At 45.9% G+C, this 20354-nt stretch overlaps 7 protein-coding genes across 7 annotated transcripts; 4 read left to right on the forward strand and 3 right to left on the reverse strand.

The window, feature by feature from the left end:
* Positions 1 to 5475: 5475 nt before the first annotated feature.
* On the forward strand, positions 5476 to 7050 carry BDW43DRAFT_322985 (Metalloprotease; the record flags this gene model as incomplete). Its single annotated transcript, XM_032049654.1, has 1 exon — positions 5476 to 7050. The coding sequence occupies one exon, from the start codon at positions 5476 to 5478 to the stop codon at positions 7039 to 7041; it is 1566 nt and encodes a 521-aa protein (XP_031895276.1). The 3' UTR covers positions 7042 to 7050.
* A 2409-nt stretch (positions 7051 to 9459) lies between these two features.
* On the forward strand, positions 9460 to 10839 carry BDW43DRAFT_322987 (pectin lyase fold/virulence factor; the record flags this gene model as incomplete). Its single annotated transcript, XM_032049655.1, has 7 exons — positions 9460 to 9576; positions 9644 to 9780; positions 9840 to 9887; positions 9944 to 10128; positions 10190 to 10250; positions 10317 to 10510; positions 10580 to 10839. The coding sequence occupies 7 exons, from the start codon at positions 9460 to 9462 to the stop codon at positions 10837 to 10839; spliced, it is 1002 nt and encodes a 333-aa protein (XP_031895277.1).
* A 126-nt stretch (positions 10840 to 10965) lies between these two features.
* On the reverse strand, positions 10966 to 12229 carry BDW43DRAFT_291392 (SDR family NAD(P)-dependent oxidoreductase). Its single transcript, XM_032043611.1, has 3 exons — positions 12097 to 12229; positions 11419 to 12030; positions 10966 to 11359 (listed from the first exon to the last, which is right to left on the reverse strand). The coding sequence occupies exons 1-3, from the start codon at positions 12170 to 12172 to the stop codon at positions 11142 to 11144; spliced, it is 906 nt and encodes a 301-aa protein (XP_031895278.1). The 5' UTR covers positions 12173 to 12229; the 3' UTR covers positions 10966 to 11141.
* Positions 12230 to 14155: 1926 nt separating this feature from the next.
* BDW43DRAFT_315940 (thioredoxin family protein) lies at positions 14156 to 14553 on the forward strand (the record flags this gene model as incomplete). The annotated part of the gene is made up of 2 exons (XM_032048170.1): positions 14156 to 14178; positions 14256 to 14553. 2 exons carry the CDS (start codon positions 14156 to 14158, stop codon positions 14551 to 14553), a joined length of 321 nt encoding a protein of 106 aa, XP_031895279.1.
* A 2066-nt stretch (positions 14554 to 16619) lies between these two features.
* On the forward strand, positions 16620 to 17025 carry BDW43DRAFT_315941 (uncharacterized protein; the record flags this gene model as incomplete). The annotated part of the gene is made up of 2 exons (XM_032048171.1): positions 16620 to 16634; positions 16693 to 17025. 2 exons carry the CDS (start codon positions 16620 to 16622, stop codon positions 17023 to 17025), a joined length of 348 nt encoding a protein of 115 aa, XP_031895280.1.
* A 752-nt stretch (positions 17026 to 17777) lies between these two features.
* BDW43DRAFT_303925 (uncharacterized protein) lies at positions 17778 to 18056 on the reverse strand (the record flags this gene model as incomplete). The annotated part of the gene is made up of 1 exon (XM_032045501.1): positions 17778 to 18056. The coding sequence occupies one exon, from the start codon at positions 18054 to 18056 to the stop codon at positions 17778 to 17780; it is 279 nt and encodes a 92-aa protein (XP_031895281.1).
* A 520-nt stretch (positions 18057 to 18576) lies between these two features.
* BDW43DRAFT_303926 (uncharacterized protein) lies at positions 18577 to 19768 on the reverse strand (the record flags this gene model as incomplete). Its single annotated transcript, XM_032045502.1, has 4 exons — positions 18577 to 19106; positions 19155 to 19380; positions 19423 to 19570; positions 19752 to 19768. The coding sequence occupies 4 exons, from the start codon at positions 19766 to 19768 to the stop codon at positions 18577 to 18579; spliced, it is 921 nt and encodes a 306-aa protein (XP_031895282.1).
* Between the last annotated feature and the right edge of the window lie 586 nt (positions 19769 to 20354).

Raw genomic sequence — 20354 nt, forward strand, 5'->3', positions numbered from 1 at the left:
CGTGCCATGTTGTACAGCTAATGGGTGAAGTATTGGCAATATTAGGAATTCTGGGCAGATCAGAGGTGGGCGATGTGTGGTAACTGTGTATTTGGCGACAATACAGAACCATGGTACATCTGTGGAGCTCTGTTCCGGTTCGTACCGTATCCGCATCCTTAATTATGTGGAGTTAACAGCAAACCTAATGTGGACTAGGGCATATATTAGCGCCTTGGCATTAGGGTTTGGAAACAATCTTGGCTTGGTGAGAGACTGAAGCAGGCTTCGACCCTCAGTGTATCACTGGCTGGGAAAGTTGCCACCGGTAACATGTCCTATTCTTGGTCTTTTTGACATCAGGTGCATTTGTAGACATGCCGTTTTTGGTTAGAAGATATTCCAACTTGGGCTTCTGTCTGTTTGAGTACACTTGATTTATCTGTGTATGTATACCAACCAGCTCATGTTTGAAGAAGTAAGGGAGCCGCTGGTTGCAGTGTGGGATCGAGGATCCATTATTCGACAGCCGGGATTCGAATCCAAAAGGCTCGTCTGTCTCGATTTATGAGGAGACGGGACTGGCCGGAAAGTTTATTCATTCATGCATGTAATCTACATCACCCTGCAATAGATATATGTTGGTGGAATCCGTACGCAAGGCCAAAGTAACAGAATCCTGTTGTTGCACACAGCCTTGTGCCAATTGGTGCGCTGAGAAATCTCCTATCAGAATATTTATACACTGCTTGCAGAGTATCTCTATGGGAGAACTAGAAAATTACATCAAATCCAGGACTTTTGCTACTGAACGCTGGGTATTCGAAGATGTGATAGTTGTATCTGTAAATTAAGAACCTTCCTTTGTTGGTTTCAAATATTTACTAGCTATAAGAGCAATATTTGGCCCACCATGACACCCTACCTTTGTTGGGCCCACGATTAGGGTTCGAGTAAAAGACCCCTCCTACAAGAGGATGATCAAATCCTGAAGATCTGGGACAATGTAAAGCCTCGAAGGTAAGATACCACGGCTGATCTCGCTTTAGTACGCTCCTCTCCACGTATCGTGGCCATTCCACCGCGACGCCACAAGTTGCAAACCAGATGGGCCAACACCGCTCTCTCGTCCAGACCCCAGTGTCCCTGCTACCTGGTTGATCCCGTTGTAGTTGAGGATTCCTTCTGGAACAGGGAACTCTGCTTGGGGGTCGAGATTATTGACTGACATAGCTGCTATAGAAGGAGACACCGTTGAAGCCCATGCTTTTGATCTTAGAAGACATCTAGCCATAACCTAGGCACGGGGAGACGAAAAGGATGAAATTCACCTGAGAAGATCATTATACGTTCGTTGTTGATGAGCAGAGTGTTGATCCCATGTGACCTGTAAGCGGTTAACGATAGTCATGTTTCTTTTGGGTCGTTCTGAGATAATGCTGTGATTTATGTACCGCATTCTGAGGGGATCCTGATCTCTTATCGTGAGTCGAATTGTCTGGGTTTAGTGCTTTCTTTGAGGATGCATCTGCAGATTCACCAACCACCACTAGATTGATGAGTAAAAGTAGTGGCAAAGAAACCAGCAGGAAGGCCAATGGTAGCCACATTGTGATTTATAGGGCATAATCAAGGGTGATCAATGTGTATAGAGAGAAAACATAAGTATTCTACGGTGGATGATGGTCTTCCTAACGCGCATATGATTGTCAACCTAACCTTGCTTCGTGAGACACAAGGGCAAAGACAAGATGGAGCAGCTTTATTAATCTTTCATAAATTTAACCTTGCGGAACCCATAAGCTATAAGGCTCCCCGTTTCGACCCTTTATACGGCTATAAAAAGAAGCGAAGGATAAATGCTTGTGGTATCGTTATGTCCTGCTTGTCTGCTTCAAACTGAAATCACATTCAGGCTAGAAGCCGCCGGGGGATTGGTGGAGGAGTTTTACAACTGCATGATTTTCCTTGATTCTAGACTCTATTGGAAGGTTCAATATGTATGATCTGAAATTCAGGCTGAATCCTGGTACATGTGGGGTTGACTATCCAACTGACGATCTCGAAATTTTCTCCGCAACCGTGGGGTTTTGGATACAGAAAGTGAGGGTTGTTTCCCCCGGTGATTATTATAATGTAGGCAGAACTCGACACTATTGCGGATTGACTATGTTTGACTCGTCAAGTTCACTAATTTAAGGTATCGTATATGATGGTACTCTAACTTTGGAAGACCCTACAGTGAATTCTCAACCCAATCTTATGTTCATAACCAGTCAAATTTAACTCTAATCTAACTCCATAACTAGGTAGGGAAATCTTTGCCGGGAGTTGAGGCCAGTCCAGTACCTTTGTGGAAGCGCAGCAAACAAAGAAGGATACCTTTTGTTTTGAGCGGACAAACCTTTTGGAATACCAGCTGTTGCACAATGAATTAAATCCATGATCCAGGGGCGTCAGACAAACACTCAGGCTATTTTGAGACACATAGGCTCACATCTTATCCCCCTTCGACAACATCAACCAACCAACTCCTGAATGGCTCTACTAATCACAACCGCTTCGAGCACTGTTGCCCGGCGTCCTGACCCGTCTTAACAAAGACAACCACTGCTTCTCAAGTAATATAGTATTTAAATATAGTGATTCAAAGAGAGTCAAGTTAGGGAATAATCAATAAAAAGTACAGCTATCAAGATCTACATAAGCAATCTAATAAAGCCCCTGGGCAGGGTGATTATCATTTGAAGATCTTCAGCTTTCTCTCTCTCCAGTACTATTCGCTTTTCTTTCGTAAGGATGTATCGAATTTGGACCATTGTCGCTTTCTATGTAGTAGCTTGGCGACTAGTCATGGTACATTCACGCTGGTCAAAAGACGCATACCACTAGAGGATCCGTATCGTTTGTCTGCTCAGTCTGACCCTTTAGCTTCCTCCGTGCCGTCCAGCTGCTCCTCCGCCTGACCCTCAGCTACAACTGCTCCGTGATTGTCGAGGGATCACAATACTTCAGCTTGGCAGTACAGCGTACATTAAAGGAACGTGCGGCACTATACAATCACAGCTCGGCTTGAACAATTACCTTGGCTGGAATCTAATGAGCGGGCTTGTACCTCTAAAACTGTATGTATCCTTCTGACTTCCAGCAATATTGCAAGAGTTAACTGATAATTCTAGTGGGAATGGAATTACAATTGGCAGATGCTCGAGGTGCTAATGGAACGACCCGAATGCCCTAAATTCCCCGGTTTTCGAATGCACGTGCACAAATGTTGACAACATTCCTGGTGTGCAATCATCCACATTCGACCCAGACTCCTTTGGTCAATTATTAGACGGAGTTATTGACCGAGAGACCATAGGTAAAGTGGTAAACGTCAAACAGCAACAATCATCTTGATTGCGACCACTTACCGCGATCCCCCGCCTCTGCCATTGGTCAAAGTAGAGCTGGTAGCGATGGGAGACGGACACCCACTAACTGAGCATGTATCGTTAGTCCTTTAATGATTTGTATCTCTGGATTGATTCGTAGGGCCCAGGATTGGATCACAAATGCTGTTGATGAGATTCTATACACCAATAGCAAGTTATCGATTCACGTGCAGCCGTGGCCGGAGATATTCCTAGCGTAGCCTCTGCCTCGTAAAAGCATCAAAGCACAGATAAATGAGGTATGAGCAATCAGACCAGACTCTCCTTGGCTCTAGACTCGGAAAGTAGAATTTAAACTTTTGGATAAACACGTTGCTCGAAGGGTAACGCAGAGTTGGTACGGGGTTGATTGGACCAAATAGTTCCTGTATCCCGCCGAATCCGAGACATCGTCCGGTACAGTAAGTTGCTTTATACGGTCAGTGAGTTCAACATCACTGAGAGGACCTGTTATCTGGAGACCTTTCCGATACCATCGGCTTCAAATTATGTAGATCCTCTTCTTTCTTCTCATCCCCCTCAACGAGCAACAGAGTAGGCCTCATTTCTGGGTCAGGCTGCGTGAACTCATGTGGAGCTTCAGCAGCGCTACTAACGGCTCTCCCAGCCCTCTGCGTTGTGGTTCGTTCACACTCTCGTTGTCCAAAGCGGTCGAGACACCACCTTCCGGTTCCTCACTTGACGTTTCCAATCGGTAGGTAGTCTTCCTCTATAGTTGAACTGTTTAACCTTTCCTGACAGCTTCGAGTTTGCTGTGACCTTCATTGCTGTCTCTTCCCAACTCGTTGTCGCAACACGCGATTGACGATGGTGCCTGCTTTCGAGCTGCCATCTGCGTCCTTGGCTCCTGCTACCCCTAAGAAGAATGATAGTTGGTCTACCGTATTGCGGAAGCCATGCTTACAGGATCTTAATGGTCTTGTTGTTACATGGTAGGGTCGGTAGTAAGGGCTGTAGAGTCGTCTGTTCCCACAGATCTCTTAAGTTGCTGAGAGAACCACTCGCCACAGAGACGGTCTTCTGACCTATCTCTTTCTCGATGGCTCTCGGTGTGTTCCCGCGCGAGGCTAGTAGAGATGAAAGAATGCCGTTCGAATGTCAGTTGGGGGAGTATGACCGAGCATTTGTAAGGATGTAGAGAGTACAGAAACAAAGAGATATTCTCACGTTTGCGTGTTATGGTGAATTGTGTAAGTAACTCTAATCTACGCCTGTAATATCACTTAAAAGTCTCGGGGAGAATAAATAGCTAATAATAAGCCCGGGAATATTTATTATAAACCACTATCTGTATCAGGGTGCAAGCTCGGGCAGGCAATCTAGCAGAGCGAATACACAGACAGGCTACTGGTCAAGTTCTTAACAGAAAATCTGGGAAGTTTCTATAATTACACGACCTCAGGCTGCGATTTTTTTGGGGTTGCCTTCTCCCGTATTCATAATAAACCGTTTGAGAGAAAGATTACCTTCCTGGAATAATACTCGTTGCTGCAAGGTAACCTAGGATTATGTATTCTATGGTGAAACACAATCACGAGTTGGGAAAGATCACCTGAGGGTGGTGTTAAATTCACATAAAACTTAGAAATTAACCCCAGTGTTGAGCCTATTCCTGCGAAATCCCACTTGCATGACGATTCACTCCAAGCTTTATCATACTATCACCAGACTGCATTCTGAGAAATTCTAATCGGAGTATAACTTTGGATTCAATAAAACTTATATATATCCTCTCCCGAGTGGGCGGTGACTTTGTTCTACTTCTAGGATTGCCGCAAAGCTACCAAGATTGAGGTCGTGCATCTAGGTCTTGCATCTAGGTCTAGAAGGGTCTGAAGATGTCACGCACTTGTTACAATTTCAGTTTTCAGTTTGCTTTTGCTTTTGCTTTTTCTCTTTCATCTTTCCTGGACGGTGCATCTTCTTGGTAGCACTCACTTTTGTCCATGGCCCGAATTATAAATGAAGGGGAATATCCAGTGTCGTTAGGATGGACAATCCGATCATTGTCAGAGTCAGTTTTTAAAGACATCAGACGTCAACAGATTAAAAAGGCACGATGACAAAGGACGTGAAGATCTGCCTTGAGCTTCTACCGCCTGGGGACGATTCAACGCTTCCCCAAGGCAACCTGAGGCCCCCGGCGCTAGGCTCTGGGCCGCCAGAGCTTGCTATGGACAGGTCTGCTTACTGGCGCCCTGGTATACAGCTTCATGTACGATTCCTCTCAGGGGATACCTTTGTCAAGGGAAAGGTCATGTATTTCGCTCAAATCTGGGAAAAGTATGCAAGAATCGACTTTATATTCGATGATTCTCCAAAAGCGGAGATAAGAGTCGATTTCACTAAAGGAGCAGGATCCTGGTCCTATCTTGGCAGACATAACCTCCAGATCGCGCCTGATAAACCGACCATGAATTTCGGATGGTTTGACGATAATACTACGGACGAGGAGTTTTCGAGAACCACCCTCCATGAGTTTGGACATGCCCTTGGACTAATTCATGAGCACATGAGCCCCACGGCCAATATCCCCTGGGACAGGAAGAAGGTGTACGATTACTTTGGGGGGCCACCGAACAACTGGACAAAAGAAATGGTCGATCGCAATCTCTTTGAGAGATACCCGCCGTCAGGAGCAAACTACAGCAGCTTTGACCCCTATTCGATTATGCTCTATCGAATTCCAAACGAGCTTACCATTGGCGACTTTGAGACCCCGAACAACATAGTTCTCTCGGCAACTGATAAATCGTTCGTAGGCATCCTCTATCCTAAGCAGACTCGTGATGTAGGAAGGTTCAGTACTAAGGCGAGTCGAAACGATAATACGCCGGGAGCGCTCAATTCGATGGTAGTTGCATTTGAATCTGCATATCCGGAGCCTCCAAGCGTTGCCGTCGGCCTGACTGAGCTTGACCTCAGCAAGGACACAAACATCCGTGTCAAGGCGTACGCCGAGCGCATTACAAAGGATGATTTTGTTGTTCACACTGACGCTTGGGCTGATACAGTGCTCTACTCCGCGGGAGCGGCGTGGTTCGAAGTTTCTAGCACTGATACTGAGTTCCAGATCGGTGAATTTAACACTCTTGACCTACACCCGTGGAATGATCCTAGTCGGCAGAACACCAAGCGGGTGATATTCGAGAGATCATACCCAGAACCTCCAAAGGTTGTGATCTGGCTTCAGGGCTTGGACATGGATAAGAACAAGGACTGGCGCATTGCAGCGCACGCTTCGAATATTACGACCGAAGGATTTGATTTACATATTGATACATGGGGTGATAGTAAATTGTATAGTGGGACCGCGTCCTGGATTGCGTATCCAGGAACCAAGACTGGCATTGCAAGCGGTGCCGTTGATTCTTCTACCCCGTCTGGTTTATCAGGCCAATCCGAGTCGCAGAAGAAAGGTGGGAGGGTGGCGTTCCCTCAGGGAACATTTGATAGAGTTCCTGAGGTGACGTTAGCTCTGAAGTCGTTCAACTTTGGCAATCAGCACAACTTGAGACTCGAAGCTAAGGCGGAAAACGTCACTAAGGATGGGTTCAATTGGAGTGTAGAAGGCCTAGGTGATAGTGACATCAAGGGTGCGGGAGTGTCATATTTGGCGATTTAGTGTATGAAGGACAATAGCTGGTTGCTTCAAGATGGAACGGGTATGGATTCGGAGACATCAAAAGTTGGTCGCATTCGCACCGGCTTGTTTGTGTCAGTAGGGCAGCTCAAACTGTACCCTTATGCCCAAATTTGCTTTTTGCCATCAGAATGAGACATGGATACTTTGGGAAACCAAAAGTTTTGTCAATACATATGATCGACAATATATGAACTTTGAGTATGTATACGGGGCAAGTCATGTTACATTAAGGTAAAGTTAGTGTAGCAAAGGTAAAGTAAAATGTCATGCCCATTTATCGACAAAGATCTGGACCGTTCGAAATCAATCGAGGACCTCACGCTAGGATACGAGGACACTCGTCTTGGTGATCCCCGAGGATATGCGACTAAACTGATTTGTATTTCCCATGGTTCAATATGCGCCATGTTTATAGCCACGTTTTTGACAATAGTAAGAAGAGAATGTCTTCTGATGCCTTTTTTTTGATGCAGTCATCCTCAAGGAAGCTTTCTATCAGTTACATCACCAATATGCTTGTCTGGTCCAGGAAAAGCATGGGAACAACTGCACCACGGCCCACAATCATGCGTCTTGTATAGACTACTATTGGTTGAAATTCAATTTGAGTCTTGGTGTGAGCAGTATCGACAGTCTTCAACCATGTTTTTATAGCTCGTGTGTCTCTCGAATGTTCCTATGTTCCTATCTTCTTTGAGTTCCACCTCAAATCTAAGTAGCCTGTCTATTTATCGTTTGATCTAAAGTAACAGGAAACTGAAACTGAAGGCGTCATGGATAGGACACTTCAGATTCCAGTCTGTGACACAGTCATTTGGCGAACTCATGGTCAATTCGTCAAAAGATTCTTGCTTGGCCCCAACACCCATAAAGAGGGCTTGGACAATTTAACGGTGCGCTTTGGGTTTTTGGCCCTGATAAAGATTCTAAGACATGTTTCATGAGGGATGTGAATTTCGTGAAATGCGACGAAACCAAAAGCGAAACCTCGATTCCCGCGAGTCCTCGAGGATGTCCAGTGGTTCTGGGTATTCTCAGTCGGAAAAATTTATGCTTAAGCCTAGCCTCTACGGGTTTCGCGTAGGAGGTTTTTGGACCTCATCCACTTATATCATCACTGGTTTATTCATTTCTTTCAATTTGCTCCTCCTACTTAGTTGATGGATCATACAACTGGTCCAGGTGAAAGATCCAACTAGCTCTAGGGCAGTACTTCTGCAGCACATCTCCATTTTCCCGAGCTTTTATTAGCACAAGCGGCTTGTGATAAGTTTAGTTACCTTTGCACAACATGATTACCTATGATTTGTCATTTAATCCGCTTGAGGTATTACAGAATGGAACATTGTTGTCTTCTGAAAAGTGGCAATACTTCTGGTCCCTTGAGAACTCCCGTTCACCCAAAAGCTGAAATTCCTTATTTTTCCTTACGACAATTGTATCTTCGACCCACGACCTAGTTCCACTTGTCGATCCTATCCTTTAACGTACGATTACTTGAATCATTCCTGCCAAGCGAGACAGTTGGTGACGCTAAACATCCTTGAGCAAGTCGAAATTCCCCTGACATTGGCTTCAAGGGACGATGTGCCTTCTGGACAACATGGGTGGGACTAAGAAGAATTTCTCAGTATGCAGCCGGCAAATGTACCCGGGGAAATTAAAGAAGAAAATTCTGCCACTTATCTCTAACTCAATGGGATTGAACTCAGTCCTTATGGTATACGTCAATCTTTGGCTAAGGTTTGACTATGAAGCTTGATTTGCCGGGGTGCATATTTCAAATCCCACCAATCTGAGCTTCCGGAGAATGCTCAAGAGGGAAAGAAAGAAGGAATAGTTTGCGGACGGAGAAAAAAAAGAGTCTGACTCTGCTAGCATATTTTAATCCCCACAAGGCTCAAACATCCTGGAGTTCTGGAAAACCCCCTGTCTCGGAGGTCTCGGGGCTCGATATGATTTGATGGCTTCTCTTAATTCTTCCTAGTCACATTTTTAGAATACGATGGTTTTTATTGAGACTATAATGAAGATGGTGTTTAGTAGAGTCAGCAATCTCCATTTGAATTAATTATGTTAATATCAATGCTAATTAAGGAGCCGTGTAGAAAAACTCCGATTGGAGAAGGGCTGGGGTCCACTAGCCCTAAAGAAGCTTCTCCCAAGACACCAGAGTACCTGAAGAGTCTTAGCTATTTCACATATAGTCATTAACATGTTAAAGAATCCCCACCGGTGTCTCCACTCGGAGGTCCTGATCGAGACATCAATCCACATTCCATGTTAAATGATGGTTGAGAAATGCCTACCTATAAAGACGAGGTCTCGCCATGCGCTTTGATTCCTCTATTAACGGCAAACTTTAATTTGTTGATCTTTTCCCAGTAGCTATCAATTATGATGAAATCATTTTTGGCATCCATTTTCTTTGCCACGACCGCTCTGGCCGCGAGCCGCATGACGGCTCCTGAGGGTGCCATTGTCGTTGCTAAGTCGGGAGGTGATTATGACACGGTGAGCATGTGAAACGCAAATCGTATGTTTTTGGGTGTATACTGATGTATGATTCGTAATTGAATAGGTCAGCGCTGCTGTTAAGGCCTTGAGCACCACCTCAACCTCAACCCAGACCATCTTCATCGAGGAGGGTACCTACGACGAACAGGTGTACATTCCATCCTTGGCCGGAGAGTTGATCATCTACGGCCAGACCGATGAGTATGTCTCATGATTGTTGCGCTGGTCAGCAATCTTCTCATCTAACAATGCAATAATAGTACTACCAGCTACTCGGGCAACCTGGTCAACATCACCCACAACATCAAGTTAGCCGATGTCGCCAACGATGACGAGACTGGTGAGACTTCCCTCTTGCAAAAAGTCTCCCTATGCATGTGTATGTGCTGACCAACAAAATGGGCACTGTTCGTAACCACTCCCCTAACTCCTCCATCTACAACCTCAACATTATCAACACCGCTGGCCAAGTTGGCCACCAAGCCTTGGCTGTGAGCGCCTATGGAAATGGCCAGGGATACTATGGATGCCAGTTCAAGGGATATCAAGGTAAGTCACGGACGACATATTCACGGGGCCAAGGCATTCCTGTTAACCCGTCGTGAAATAGATACCCTTCTCGCCCAGAGCGGAAATCAGGTCTACGCTCACACCCTGATCGAGGGCGCTGTGTATGCACCCTTACACTCTATTCCCCAAAGCACGAGGAAATAACTTACGCGCATTTCCAAAACCAGTGACTTCATCTTCGGCCAGCATGCCCGCGCCTGGTTCCACGACTGCGACATCCGCGTCCTCAAGGGCCCCAGTTCTGGCTACATCACCGCCAACGGTCGCAGCTCTGAAACCGACATATCGTACTACGTGATCCACAAGTCTAACATCGCTGCTGCTTCCGGCAACGACGTCCCCTCGGGTACCTACTATCTTGGTGTGTCGCAGCCTTCTAGGTCTTTATTTCCGCGGGCCCCTCTCTTCTAACAATGAATCTTTCCAACAGGTCGCCCCTGGTCCCAGTATGCCCGCGTCCTCTTCCAGAAGACCTCTATGAGTGATGTGATTAACTCGGCCGGCTGGTCTGAGTGGTCGACTACCAAGGCTAACACTGACAATGTTACCTTCGCGGAGTACGGTAACACCGGAGCTGGAGCGAAGGGTAAGCGCGCTAGTTTCTCGGAGAAGCTGAACGAGCCCGTCTCTATCTCGACGATCCTGGGCTCTGATTGGCAGCGCTGGGCTGACACTAGTTATATTAACTAAGCGTCGCCAACGTAGAGGGTATCAACATAATCTTTCCCCATATCATAGATACCGAGGAGGGCTTAATAGTATATAGTAAGCAGTACTGTGTACATAGTAACTGGATAGATATTTATTGAACTGCTATTTCACTGTACTAGGTTTCGATGTTGCGTTGCTCCCCTCTCTTCTAAATGTCGTAAATAGGCGGATTGTATGTAGATATTGCAGTTTGATTGCGACTTACAGCGCCTATTGATATTTAATTTCCATGCCTTGAAAAAAAAAAAGCCCCACAGTTAACCTTCCCCAAGGCCGTGGCCTTAGTACGTGCTGCTCATGACCGACAGTCGACCACCATCAGTGACGAGAATGGACCCGTTAGAGAAGCTTCCCGCCCGACTAGCAAGGTACAAAATTGCACCAGCCATCTCCTCGTCACCACCGAAACGCCTAGCGGGGATAAATCTCTGGTCGTCGAATGCCTCCTCTTCCGGCTTGCGGCCCTGTGTCAGCACGGAAGCTAGATCGGAGGGATAAACTTGAAAGGGTCGCCCGTCAGTCTCACAGTTAGAGTAATAATGTACATGTTTTACTTACTTCCCGGAGCGAGGGCATTCACACGAATGCCAAACCTAGCCAGCTGACTACTAGCCTGTTTAGTCACCTGCATGATTGCAGCCTTGCTAGTCAAATACGGGGGCGAAGACGAAAAGTGCCGACTGAACGCAGATATACTAGTCGTGAAGATGACCTGGCTCTGGATTGACGGGACGTCACTGCCCTTTTTGATGGGCTTGCCGAAGCCGCCTTGCAGAGCGTTCTTGGTGCCAGCATCTAGCAGCTCCAGGAAGGCTGTCATGGTAAAGAAGGCGGCGGTGATGTTGAGGTGCAGGGTTTCGTTCATTGCGTCCATGGAGAAGTTGGTGAAGAGGGTCTGGCGCAATTCCTGTATCGAAGCGTCTGGGCTGTAGCGTGCTGGAGGTCCGACACTGCCGGAGTTGGCGATGACGAGATTCACGTAGCCTACCTCGGCTGTGATGCGGTCCACAGCAGTTTGGAGATCGTCCTTGGATGTCACGTCGCATTGGTGTGGGATGATGCTGGCGTGCTCCTCGGCTGCTTTCTCAAGTACCCCTAGCCGACGTCCGAGGATGTAGACTTTGCGTGCGCCATTAGATGCGAGAGCGCGGGCCATGGTCAGACCGATACCTGTAGGTAGTCACAGGAATATTAACAAAGGCGGCTTTGGTGGCAGTCATGATGTATGATACTGACCACTGCCTCCTCCAGTAATGACGGCCACTATTCCATCGACCCGAAAAATGGTGCTGGAGTCAAGCGAAGATGCCATTGTTGTGCGCTGGGGAACCCTTGGGATACTCTAAGAGGTGATGGGATGAGAAACGAGAATGATGGGGAGAGATGCTACCATATCTGCGGGATCAACGAGCCTTTTTATATTTGAACAAATATCCTACCCGATTTATACAACACGGCTTCTGGTCGAGCTGGGAGGATGATTGGTCAGCAACCCCGGTGAGGTAGGTATTCATATCATGATTCTCTTACATTGCAAGACTAGATAATCTAGACACCAGCGACATGCGAACCTAAAGTCTTAACTCTGCAAGTGTACTTCCTGGTAGAGAGTCTTGTTTGGCGGCTGAGGGGAGGCCGATGATAAATGAACTTACGAATAAGGGTCCATACTTTCCCCCACTTGGAACCCGACGGCGGCCGACGGCGGCCGACAAAATCCTAGGTTAGTAAGCTTACTGCAATAGTTATATCGACAAGGAGAGCCCCTCCTAGTTGTATAGGATATGCGCCTCATTAAGAGAACATTTTGCTTGCTGCGACTGGTTTGCGATCGAGCAGTGGGTTTATAGAAGTCGTTAGACGCCGGATCTATATCTGTAGTACGAAACAGACCTTGAAGTCTGACGCTAAACCCATAGGCAAATGCTGGAATATCTGGGTCTGCCCAAAAAAAATAATCTCATACTGTTCAGTATTAAAGATCACGCTACTGGTGTCACCAGAAGGGACTTGGCACAGGCGTCATCTAGAGACATAGCGTATGATTTTTCTTTATTGCCATGGAAAATGTGATTGACCTAAGTACGAGTCCCGTCCTCCTCCATTTTGATACCCAAATTACCAGAATGAATCCCTGTGCTGCTTGCAGTTGCAGCTGCGAGAGCCATGTCATGTTGTTCTATGGCGCTAGCTACCGAGTGTCTTGGTCTCTAGGATCTAAGATGATCCTCATAAAACGGTCTAATGAGGCTCCAATCTTTGAAGTACCAAAGATCCAGTTTCTAAATAACTCTTTCGTTTCTATTCCTCTATTCACAGATTTTTCATTGGTTGGGAGTAGAATTAGGGACACTATTTTCTATTGTCAAAACATATTCAAGGAAGGCCACTTGATAAAGTCTGGGGCAGAGTCTTTGCAGATGAGAAAAAGAGCATAGCCGACAGACCGCTCACTATTAAAGCTACTTCCGCTAGCTACAGTTTCAGCTAAGATCTGTAAACAGTCAGTTTTTATACTTGGCCGTTCTTTTTATAAATAGTTAGGTCTTCCCCAGGGCCCCTTTTTAACAGACGACGAGATTTGGTCTGAGATGGAGGCAATACTGAAGAAAGAGATCTATGTCACCTGCGACACCGTACACATTCACTCATGGTGGGAAGGGCCACGTCACTGGGATTCTTGATTGGGAGGCTTCGAATGATCTCTCAGTGCGGTGGGATTCTCTGCTGGAATTAGTTTCAGTTCTGAGGATCAGGAGTGGAAAGCTATGCTGCGGAAATATATCCCCGGTCTCACTGATGCCTTGGAGTGTTGAATGATCATAAGGTATCACAGTCGGAATGAGAGGCGTTCCTCGGGGGAGAAAAAAGGACCTGCACGGCTGAGAGAGGGGCAAGATGATAAATAGAGTGGGGGGTAGAGTTTCTCCGGATGCATTAGACACGGCTAGTGTCGGTTTAGAGCTTGGTGATTCGACAATAGGCCACTTTGGTGTCTATTCAGCTGTACAGTTCACCACAATTATGTTCCACCTGCGACGGTCCGAGCGAGGTGGGGGATAGAGATCTATTTGAGATCGACAAGCAGAATGCACAGTAAATGGAGCCTAAAAATAAGTGCCCAAATATGTCACCTGCAGCTCGAACCTTCTTGATATATACCATTCATTCCCTTCCCTTCCCTTCACGAACTTTTATTTGCAACCACACCCATCGAAACCTTGTCTAGGGATACAATTACCCTTCCTGAACCCTACCTTCCAGCCAGAGTCAAATCCTTGTCAATACCTTCATCATGGCTGTTACTGCTCTCAACAGGTAAGTCTTGTAGAGTCATCGTGTTTAGTTCCCAGTCTCCCTCTGAATACAACTGACCGTTTACTGTGCTCCATTAGCTATTCCGAATTCCAATCTCTTATCAACTCGGGCGACTTCGTTATAATCGACTTTTGGGCTGTATGGTGTGGTCCTTGCCGATTCATCAGCCCAGTCTTTGAAAAGCTGGCCTCCGACGCGGACTTCAGTAGGATCAAGTTTGTCAAGGTTGATGTTGACCAACAGGAGGAAATTTCCCAAGAATGTGGAATCAGAGCCATGCCAACCTTCATGGTCTTTAAAGATGGTCAAAAGCTGGACGAATTAACGGGTGCTGATCCAAATGGCCTGGAAATGCTTGTTCGGAAGTATGCATAAACCTTCTGGACCTTGATTAGACATATGTTTTATCCAAGGGTCAAGCAAGGAGAAATGCCTGGTGAAGCTATGCGAGGTCGCTGGTTCTTGGTTATGTGCCTAGCTCACCCTCATGATCCTCGTCATTTAATGCTGTTAATACTATAAGTGCAACCCTTATAGATCTGAAACTAACTGTAGAGTACACTCGTACCCTATTTCTTTTAGTGCTAGGTGCAGATTAGAATATAATAGTTGAAGCTATGACGGTCCTTACTGAGTTGCATATGAATCAACTGCTGTACCTTTCCTCGTAGAGGTATATAAAATATGTGTATATATATATATATATATGTATATATATATATTTTACTACGAGGGATGCATTCGGATCCTTGTACGATCGGGGTAAATCTATGACTTATGGTTTAAGCTTCCGTACTAATCTTTTACCGGTAACTTTGGAGCTTTCTGGAATAACTATGCATAGGCCACATCGTTAATCAACACAACAAGGACTGGGGTATATGCACTCTTCGCGACTCCATGTGCTTGGACAGATAGCAAGAAAGTAGATTTCTTTTCAAAGTAAATCCTCCATGGAGATAACATGAGAAAGTACTATCAGCGATTTGTCTGCTTGTCAACAGACAGCAGATTTCCCTTCATATATTTCCAACATGACAGTAAAAATTTCCAACCCGCATCAACTCGCTATTAAAAGTTGCAAAATGTCTTGAAATATGGCTAGAAGCCGCCAAGGGGTTTCAAGATGAGCAGAAGGCATAGTTTAGCGTAGATAAACCTACTATCATGAATCAGAGATGAGAGCAACGGGGAAACTCGACACGGCGTAGCTGAGGCTTCCTCAACTAAAATCTTCACTATCACTCAAAAGCCGTGTAAGACAGCGATAAGCACTAATGATAGCATCAAGGTGGCTTGAGACGGAAGAAATGGGTATCTCCAACTCTATGGCATGACACTATCCAAGTATTGGCCAAGCGATGGGGAGACTACGGAGTTATATGCACCAGTTGTAGTTTATTCCCGATTACTCCGGAATTGCTCAGCACACCACGGGCTTCTCCGCGAACAGAAACAGGCGCTAAACCTGACCCAGAGCGAAAAGGGAAAAACCAAAAGTTCCGCAGAAACCTGCAGGGGAAAGTTGTGAAGAATTTCTTCCTACAGCATTTTCCTAAAGTAGTAGTAGGGTCTTTACACACCACACCTTTCGGTCTTATAGTTACTGGGAGCCGCGTACGTAATGTGTGGAGACTTTGCTGCTGGTACTGTACATATTGCGTATATACGAGGCATATCAGGTTCCAACACCTATGTACATTGCGATTTGATTTGTAGAGTGTTTATTTTGCACATATCCTCATTCAATATGAGAAGTAGGTGAGAAGCTACGCATGTAAATTTGCACCTTAATCGCAATGTCTTGCGAAGAGTAAATTGCGATGGTTAGAGGTTAAAATCCCCGCCACTAGAATTGTTCAGCTGAAAATCTAAAAGAGGTTAAGACGCTGCTAAGAACACCTCGCTTAATATACTGTGGGGGGATAAGCAGCCACGTAGGTAACAGAAACGAGGGAACCGCTATACGGAGTACTGGAGTCTGAAAATCATACTCTGTAGGCCGCCAGTCTTCCGTTCTCTTCTATGGTATACACTTGAGACATGTTGGCACTTGCCAGTGGTAGCTGTCTGTATGTACCCGATTATAAGTGTGAAATATACAGAGATATAGCTTACCGGGCAGTTCTGTTCGAATAATTGCAATGGGAGAAATGTATCTCCTTAACTTGAGCATAGTAGGATCCCCAGGATTGGAAGGTAGAGCCGATGACATATGCACAGAGCTCCGTTAAGCATGAATCAGCCAAAATAGCTTCCACCAGCCCCGTGAGATTTTAGCGCTAACAAGGATACGGTTCGGTCCCTTGCGAAAGGAAAAAAGCCCCATCCATTTCTAAGATATAAAAGGAAGCTTCTCTACACCTAACGCAGTTGAAACACAGCTTCATAACATTGAATCAGTTCGGAGAGTCCTCTTGCTTAACAAAATGATCTCCATCATGTCCAAGGTCAAGGTGCATACCATTCTCTAATACGTCCTTTCTTTCTTGCTTGCAACTGACAGATTATTAGACCTTAGCACTTGCCTCTTTCCTCTCTATGGGAGTAATGGCGATCCCTATCGTCTCCTACGCCGGCCACTTTTATGAAGGTTGCACTGGCCCCAGCATTACAGCTACCAATGTTGCAGCATCATACTGCTCCAATGTGGAAAATTTTCCGATCAAATCTTTCACGGCCTATGTATCCTCTGGGGCCTGTGATAATGCCAAAACTCCGGTTTTGAATGTCTACACTGAAGCGAATTGTGGATCTGGGTTGTTTAAGACGGTGGACGTGGGTAGTGAGAAGCAGTGTATTGAGGCGGATACCACCATTGTGAGCCTGGGGGTTGAGTGTGTTTAGTTTTCATATGAAACGGGGGAAAGGGTGATTTTGCCACTATAAACCCGCAATTACGTCAAAATACGAAGATCGGGGTGGTTGATGCTGAATTAAAAGGTCATTTGATGCTGCCGGAGATCTGTATTCTGTGGATTAGACCTTACTCCGCAGCTCAGCGAGATAATGCACCATTCAATTTTCTAAGCGCTAAGAGTACAACTTTGTTTACAACGTTCCCGTTAAGCCTCTAATAAGTGTATTCGATTGTACTTGGCTCTCACCCAATTCCCTTTTATGGCTAACCTTGTCGGGGGAGTCATCGGATGAGATATAACCTAGGTACCTTCTAAAACACCCCCGTGCCAAAAGTCTTCAAAGCGAGCGAGCAGTTGAGAGTACTAATTAACAAAACAATTTGCATGAAGAGGGCGAAACGAGCACCACTCCTAACAAATTAGGAGACTGTGGGATATAATATTAGCAAAAGGATTGTTTACTGGGACATATCTGTCCCTCACATACATCTCGTCTGCCCTTATAATACTGAGCCATCCAGCCTAGATTAATCATGAGAATGGCAGTACATTTATTGTCACAATTATTAGCTAGTTGGATAAGTGTATGAAATCCATGAAATTAAGCTACAGTATCTCAACCACTCTCCTCTCGTCGATCATCAATCTGATACTGAATGGCAAAACAAGTAAAAGTTACCAATTTATCTTCACATCTTTCCCCCTTCCCAAGGATTTCCATGGCGTACTCAAACCAATTTAGCTCTTCCACTGCCCAGCATTCTCCACTCCTTTCGCAACCCTGTTCGCTCCGTCCTCAACCCCCGTTCCAATGTTCCCCAGCCCATCGCCCAGAGGCTTCCCGGCACTTCCCGTCGCACCTGTGATGGTATTTCCAATTCCTCGAGTGGCGGCACCTGTGACTCCGCCAACGGTTCGAGACACGCCTCCAACAGTGTTTCCAAGAGTGGAGGTCACAAATTTGGCGGCGCCGGTGACGCCGCTGTCTTGCGAGGAGGAGAAGGTGTTGTTCGGCATGACGAAAGGCTTAGTTTGGTTGAAAGGGTTATTGTTAACGCTAGGCGTAATGTTTAAGGATCAGGTAAAGGAAGAAATTTAAGATATGGTTTGTTTGTTTATTTATTTGGTAGTCGAACTGTGGAATCGGGTGCGGATTGATCCTTCTTATCTTATCACGATCGGATAGAATGATGTCATTGGTAGGACCTTTGACGTTGGTGGCGGTGTTCATTACTAAGGCAACATTGAGGCTTCTGATGTTAACCGGGTTGAAACCCATTGTCGCGTTGCACAGCTCTAAGTGGTGCACTCAAAGCTCTTCTAAAAGCAGTTTCAGGATACAGTTATACTTGGGCACCCCTAGAAAAGCCTGTTCCGTGGAACGTTCAACGACAAAAATATACTTCAACAGGTTTCTACGATCAGATATCTAGTACTTTATAGGAGATATCAATATCACCGGTGCATTTCATATGATGATATCACTGGTATTTACCATTTACCATAATAACTAAGTCACGATTCGTATCCCAGCAATCTATATCGCCCTGTACCACCAGTCAAACAGCAGAATTCGGGAACCGTCATTTGGCACCCATGAGGGCGTCTGATTAAGATGCTGAATATTCAACGCTTTGGTGGAATTCACGCTATCAAATTGCCCTGAGAAAGTCACAATGAACTCGATACGTAAACCGTCTTCGGTGCCACTGCCACTGCAGTGTTTATAATTGGATGTTGTATTACCAGAGCCATCAAATCTGAGCTCCAAAGTAGTGTTCGTCACGGATCCATTCATGACTGTTGCAACCGGCCAATCCATAGCTATCTCATTTGACGAACAAGCGCGCCCAGGAAGGCGAACAAGTCCCTGGCCCGCATTGATCGAAGGCCTCGGATCGGAAGCCGTGGTAGCGGTGAAACGAACAGCAGGGAGTGTCGTGGAATCCGCCGAGACATTCATGACCATCACATCCGAAGCGCCATACGTGTGAGCCGTCCAGTCATTCCATCCTCGGGTTGTGGCGATTCGAAAGAGATCCGGGTCGTCAGGGCAAGTGTCACCTTCTCCCTAACTTGATACGGTTGTAGGAGGTAAAGATCTCATTGACTGACTTATCGGATTCCCATGACTTGAACCCGACGATGAAGGGATTTTGGGACCGGTAGGATAGGGCGGCTGGGGTCCCACCCATGCGTACCCTAGCATGCGAATCTCTCCGCTTACACCACGGCATCGAGATCCACCGGTGATGTTGTAGGAGATATGTCCTTCTCCCTGGAAGTAGGAGCCATCGTATACAGTTGGACTGGCTTCTGCATTCCTGCTCCCTTGAGATGTCTAGTTCCAGGCATTCCCGGGGACAACGTAGGTTGTAGTAACAAGGCTGTTAGAGGTCCCGCATCTTAGTGTCCCCAAAGTACTGTCACCTCTGCCGCCGTCGCTGTCACTGTCACCTCCTCCACCCCTTCTGCAGAGGGCATAGCCGTTGAGGAGGGCGAGGAGGAGCAGGATATTGACAAAAAAAAGGCTTGGCATGCCATTACTGTCTGGTTTTGTTGTATCAATTGGGGCACAGGCTGGACACTGGAGGAAAAGAAAAAATGTCGAAACCGACATAAACGGGCCAAAGCGCCGAGCGCTAGATTATAACATTACATGAACATAGATAGCCAAGCGCTTGACCTCGTATTACTTCAGTCAGGTTTTACAAGCTGTTGCTTACCATTGGTATAGTATATTATTCCTGAAAGGAATGAGGGTTCGAACTACCCAAAGTAAGCGGCCTTGGCAGAGAATAATCGAGCCCTCGTCGTCTGTGAGAGAAAATGATAAGCCACTCTTTAGACCTAACGAGTAAGGACGACTTGTTTAAGGCGAACTTTAACTGCTTAAGATTTACTAATATCATATACTTCTAAATGAACTTGTACTAGGCATGACTGCCAAGAGCTTTTTTCATTTTACGTTTCTTGTTAATGGATTGCAAACACACCTGCGTCCTTAGCGCCCCCCCCACCTTTTTTTTTGGTTTAAAAAAAAATTATTTGCGGTGCTTAAGAATTACATACATTTGCACCGAACCCTAGAGTACAATAATGCAACAAGTATAAAAGTTACCCAAAAACAAGGAAGAAAGGGACAACAACACGAAAACAAAACGAAGATAGAAGCTTTGGAACAAATATTGAAACGGAGGGGAGGACGGCCTCTGAGGGTTACGAGACAACATGTCCCACGACGAACTTCTTGTTTAGGTCCTCGAATGCCTTCTGGCGAAACCACAAGGGAGTGTAGAACGGGGCGGCCTGCTT

The sequence above is a fragment of the Aspergillus alliaceus genome (genome assembly GCF_009176365.1).
Source record: "Aspergillus alliaceus strain CBS 536.65 unplaced genomic scaffold BDW43scaffold_65, whole genome shotgun sequence".
NCBI lineage: Eukaryota > Fungi > Ascomycota > Eurotiomycetes > Eurotiales > Aspergillaceae > Aspergillus > Aspergillus alliaceus.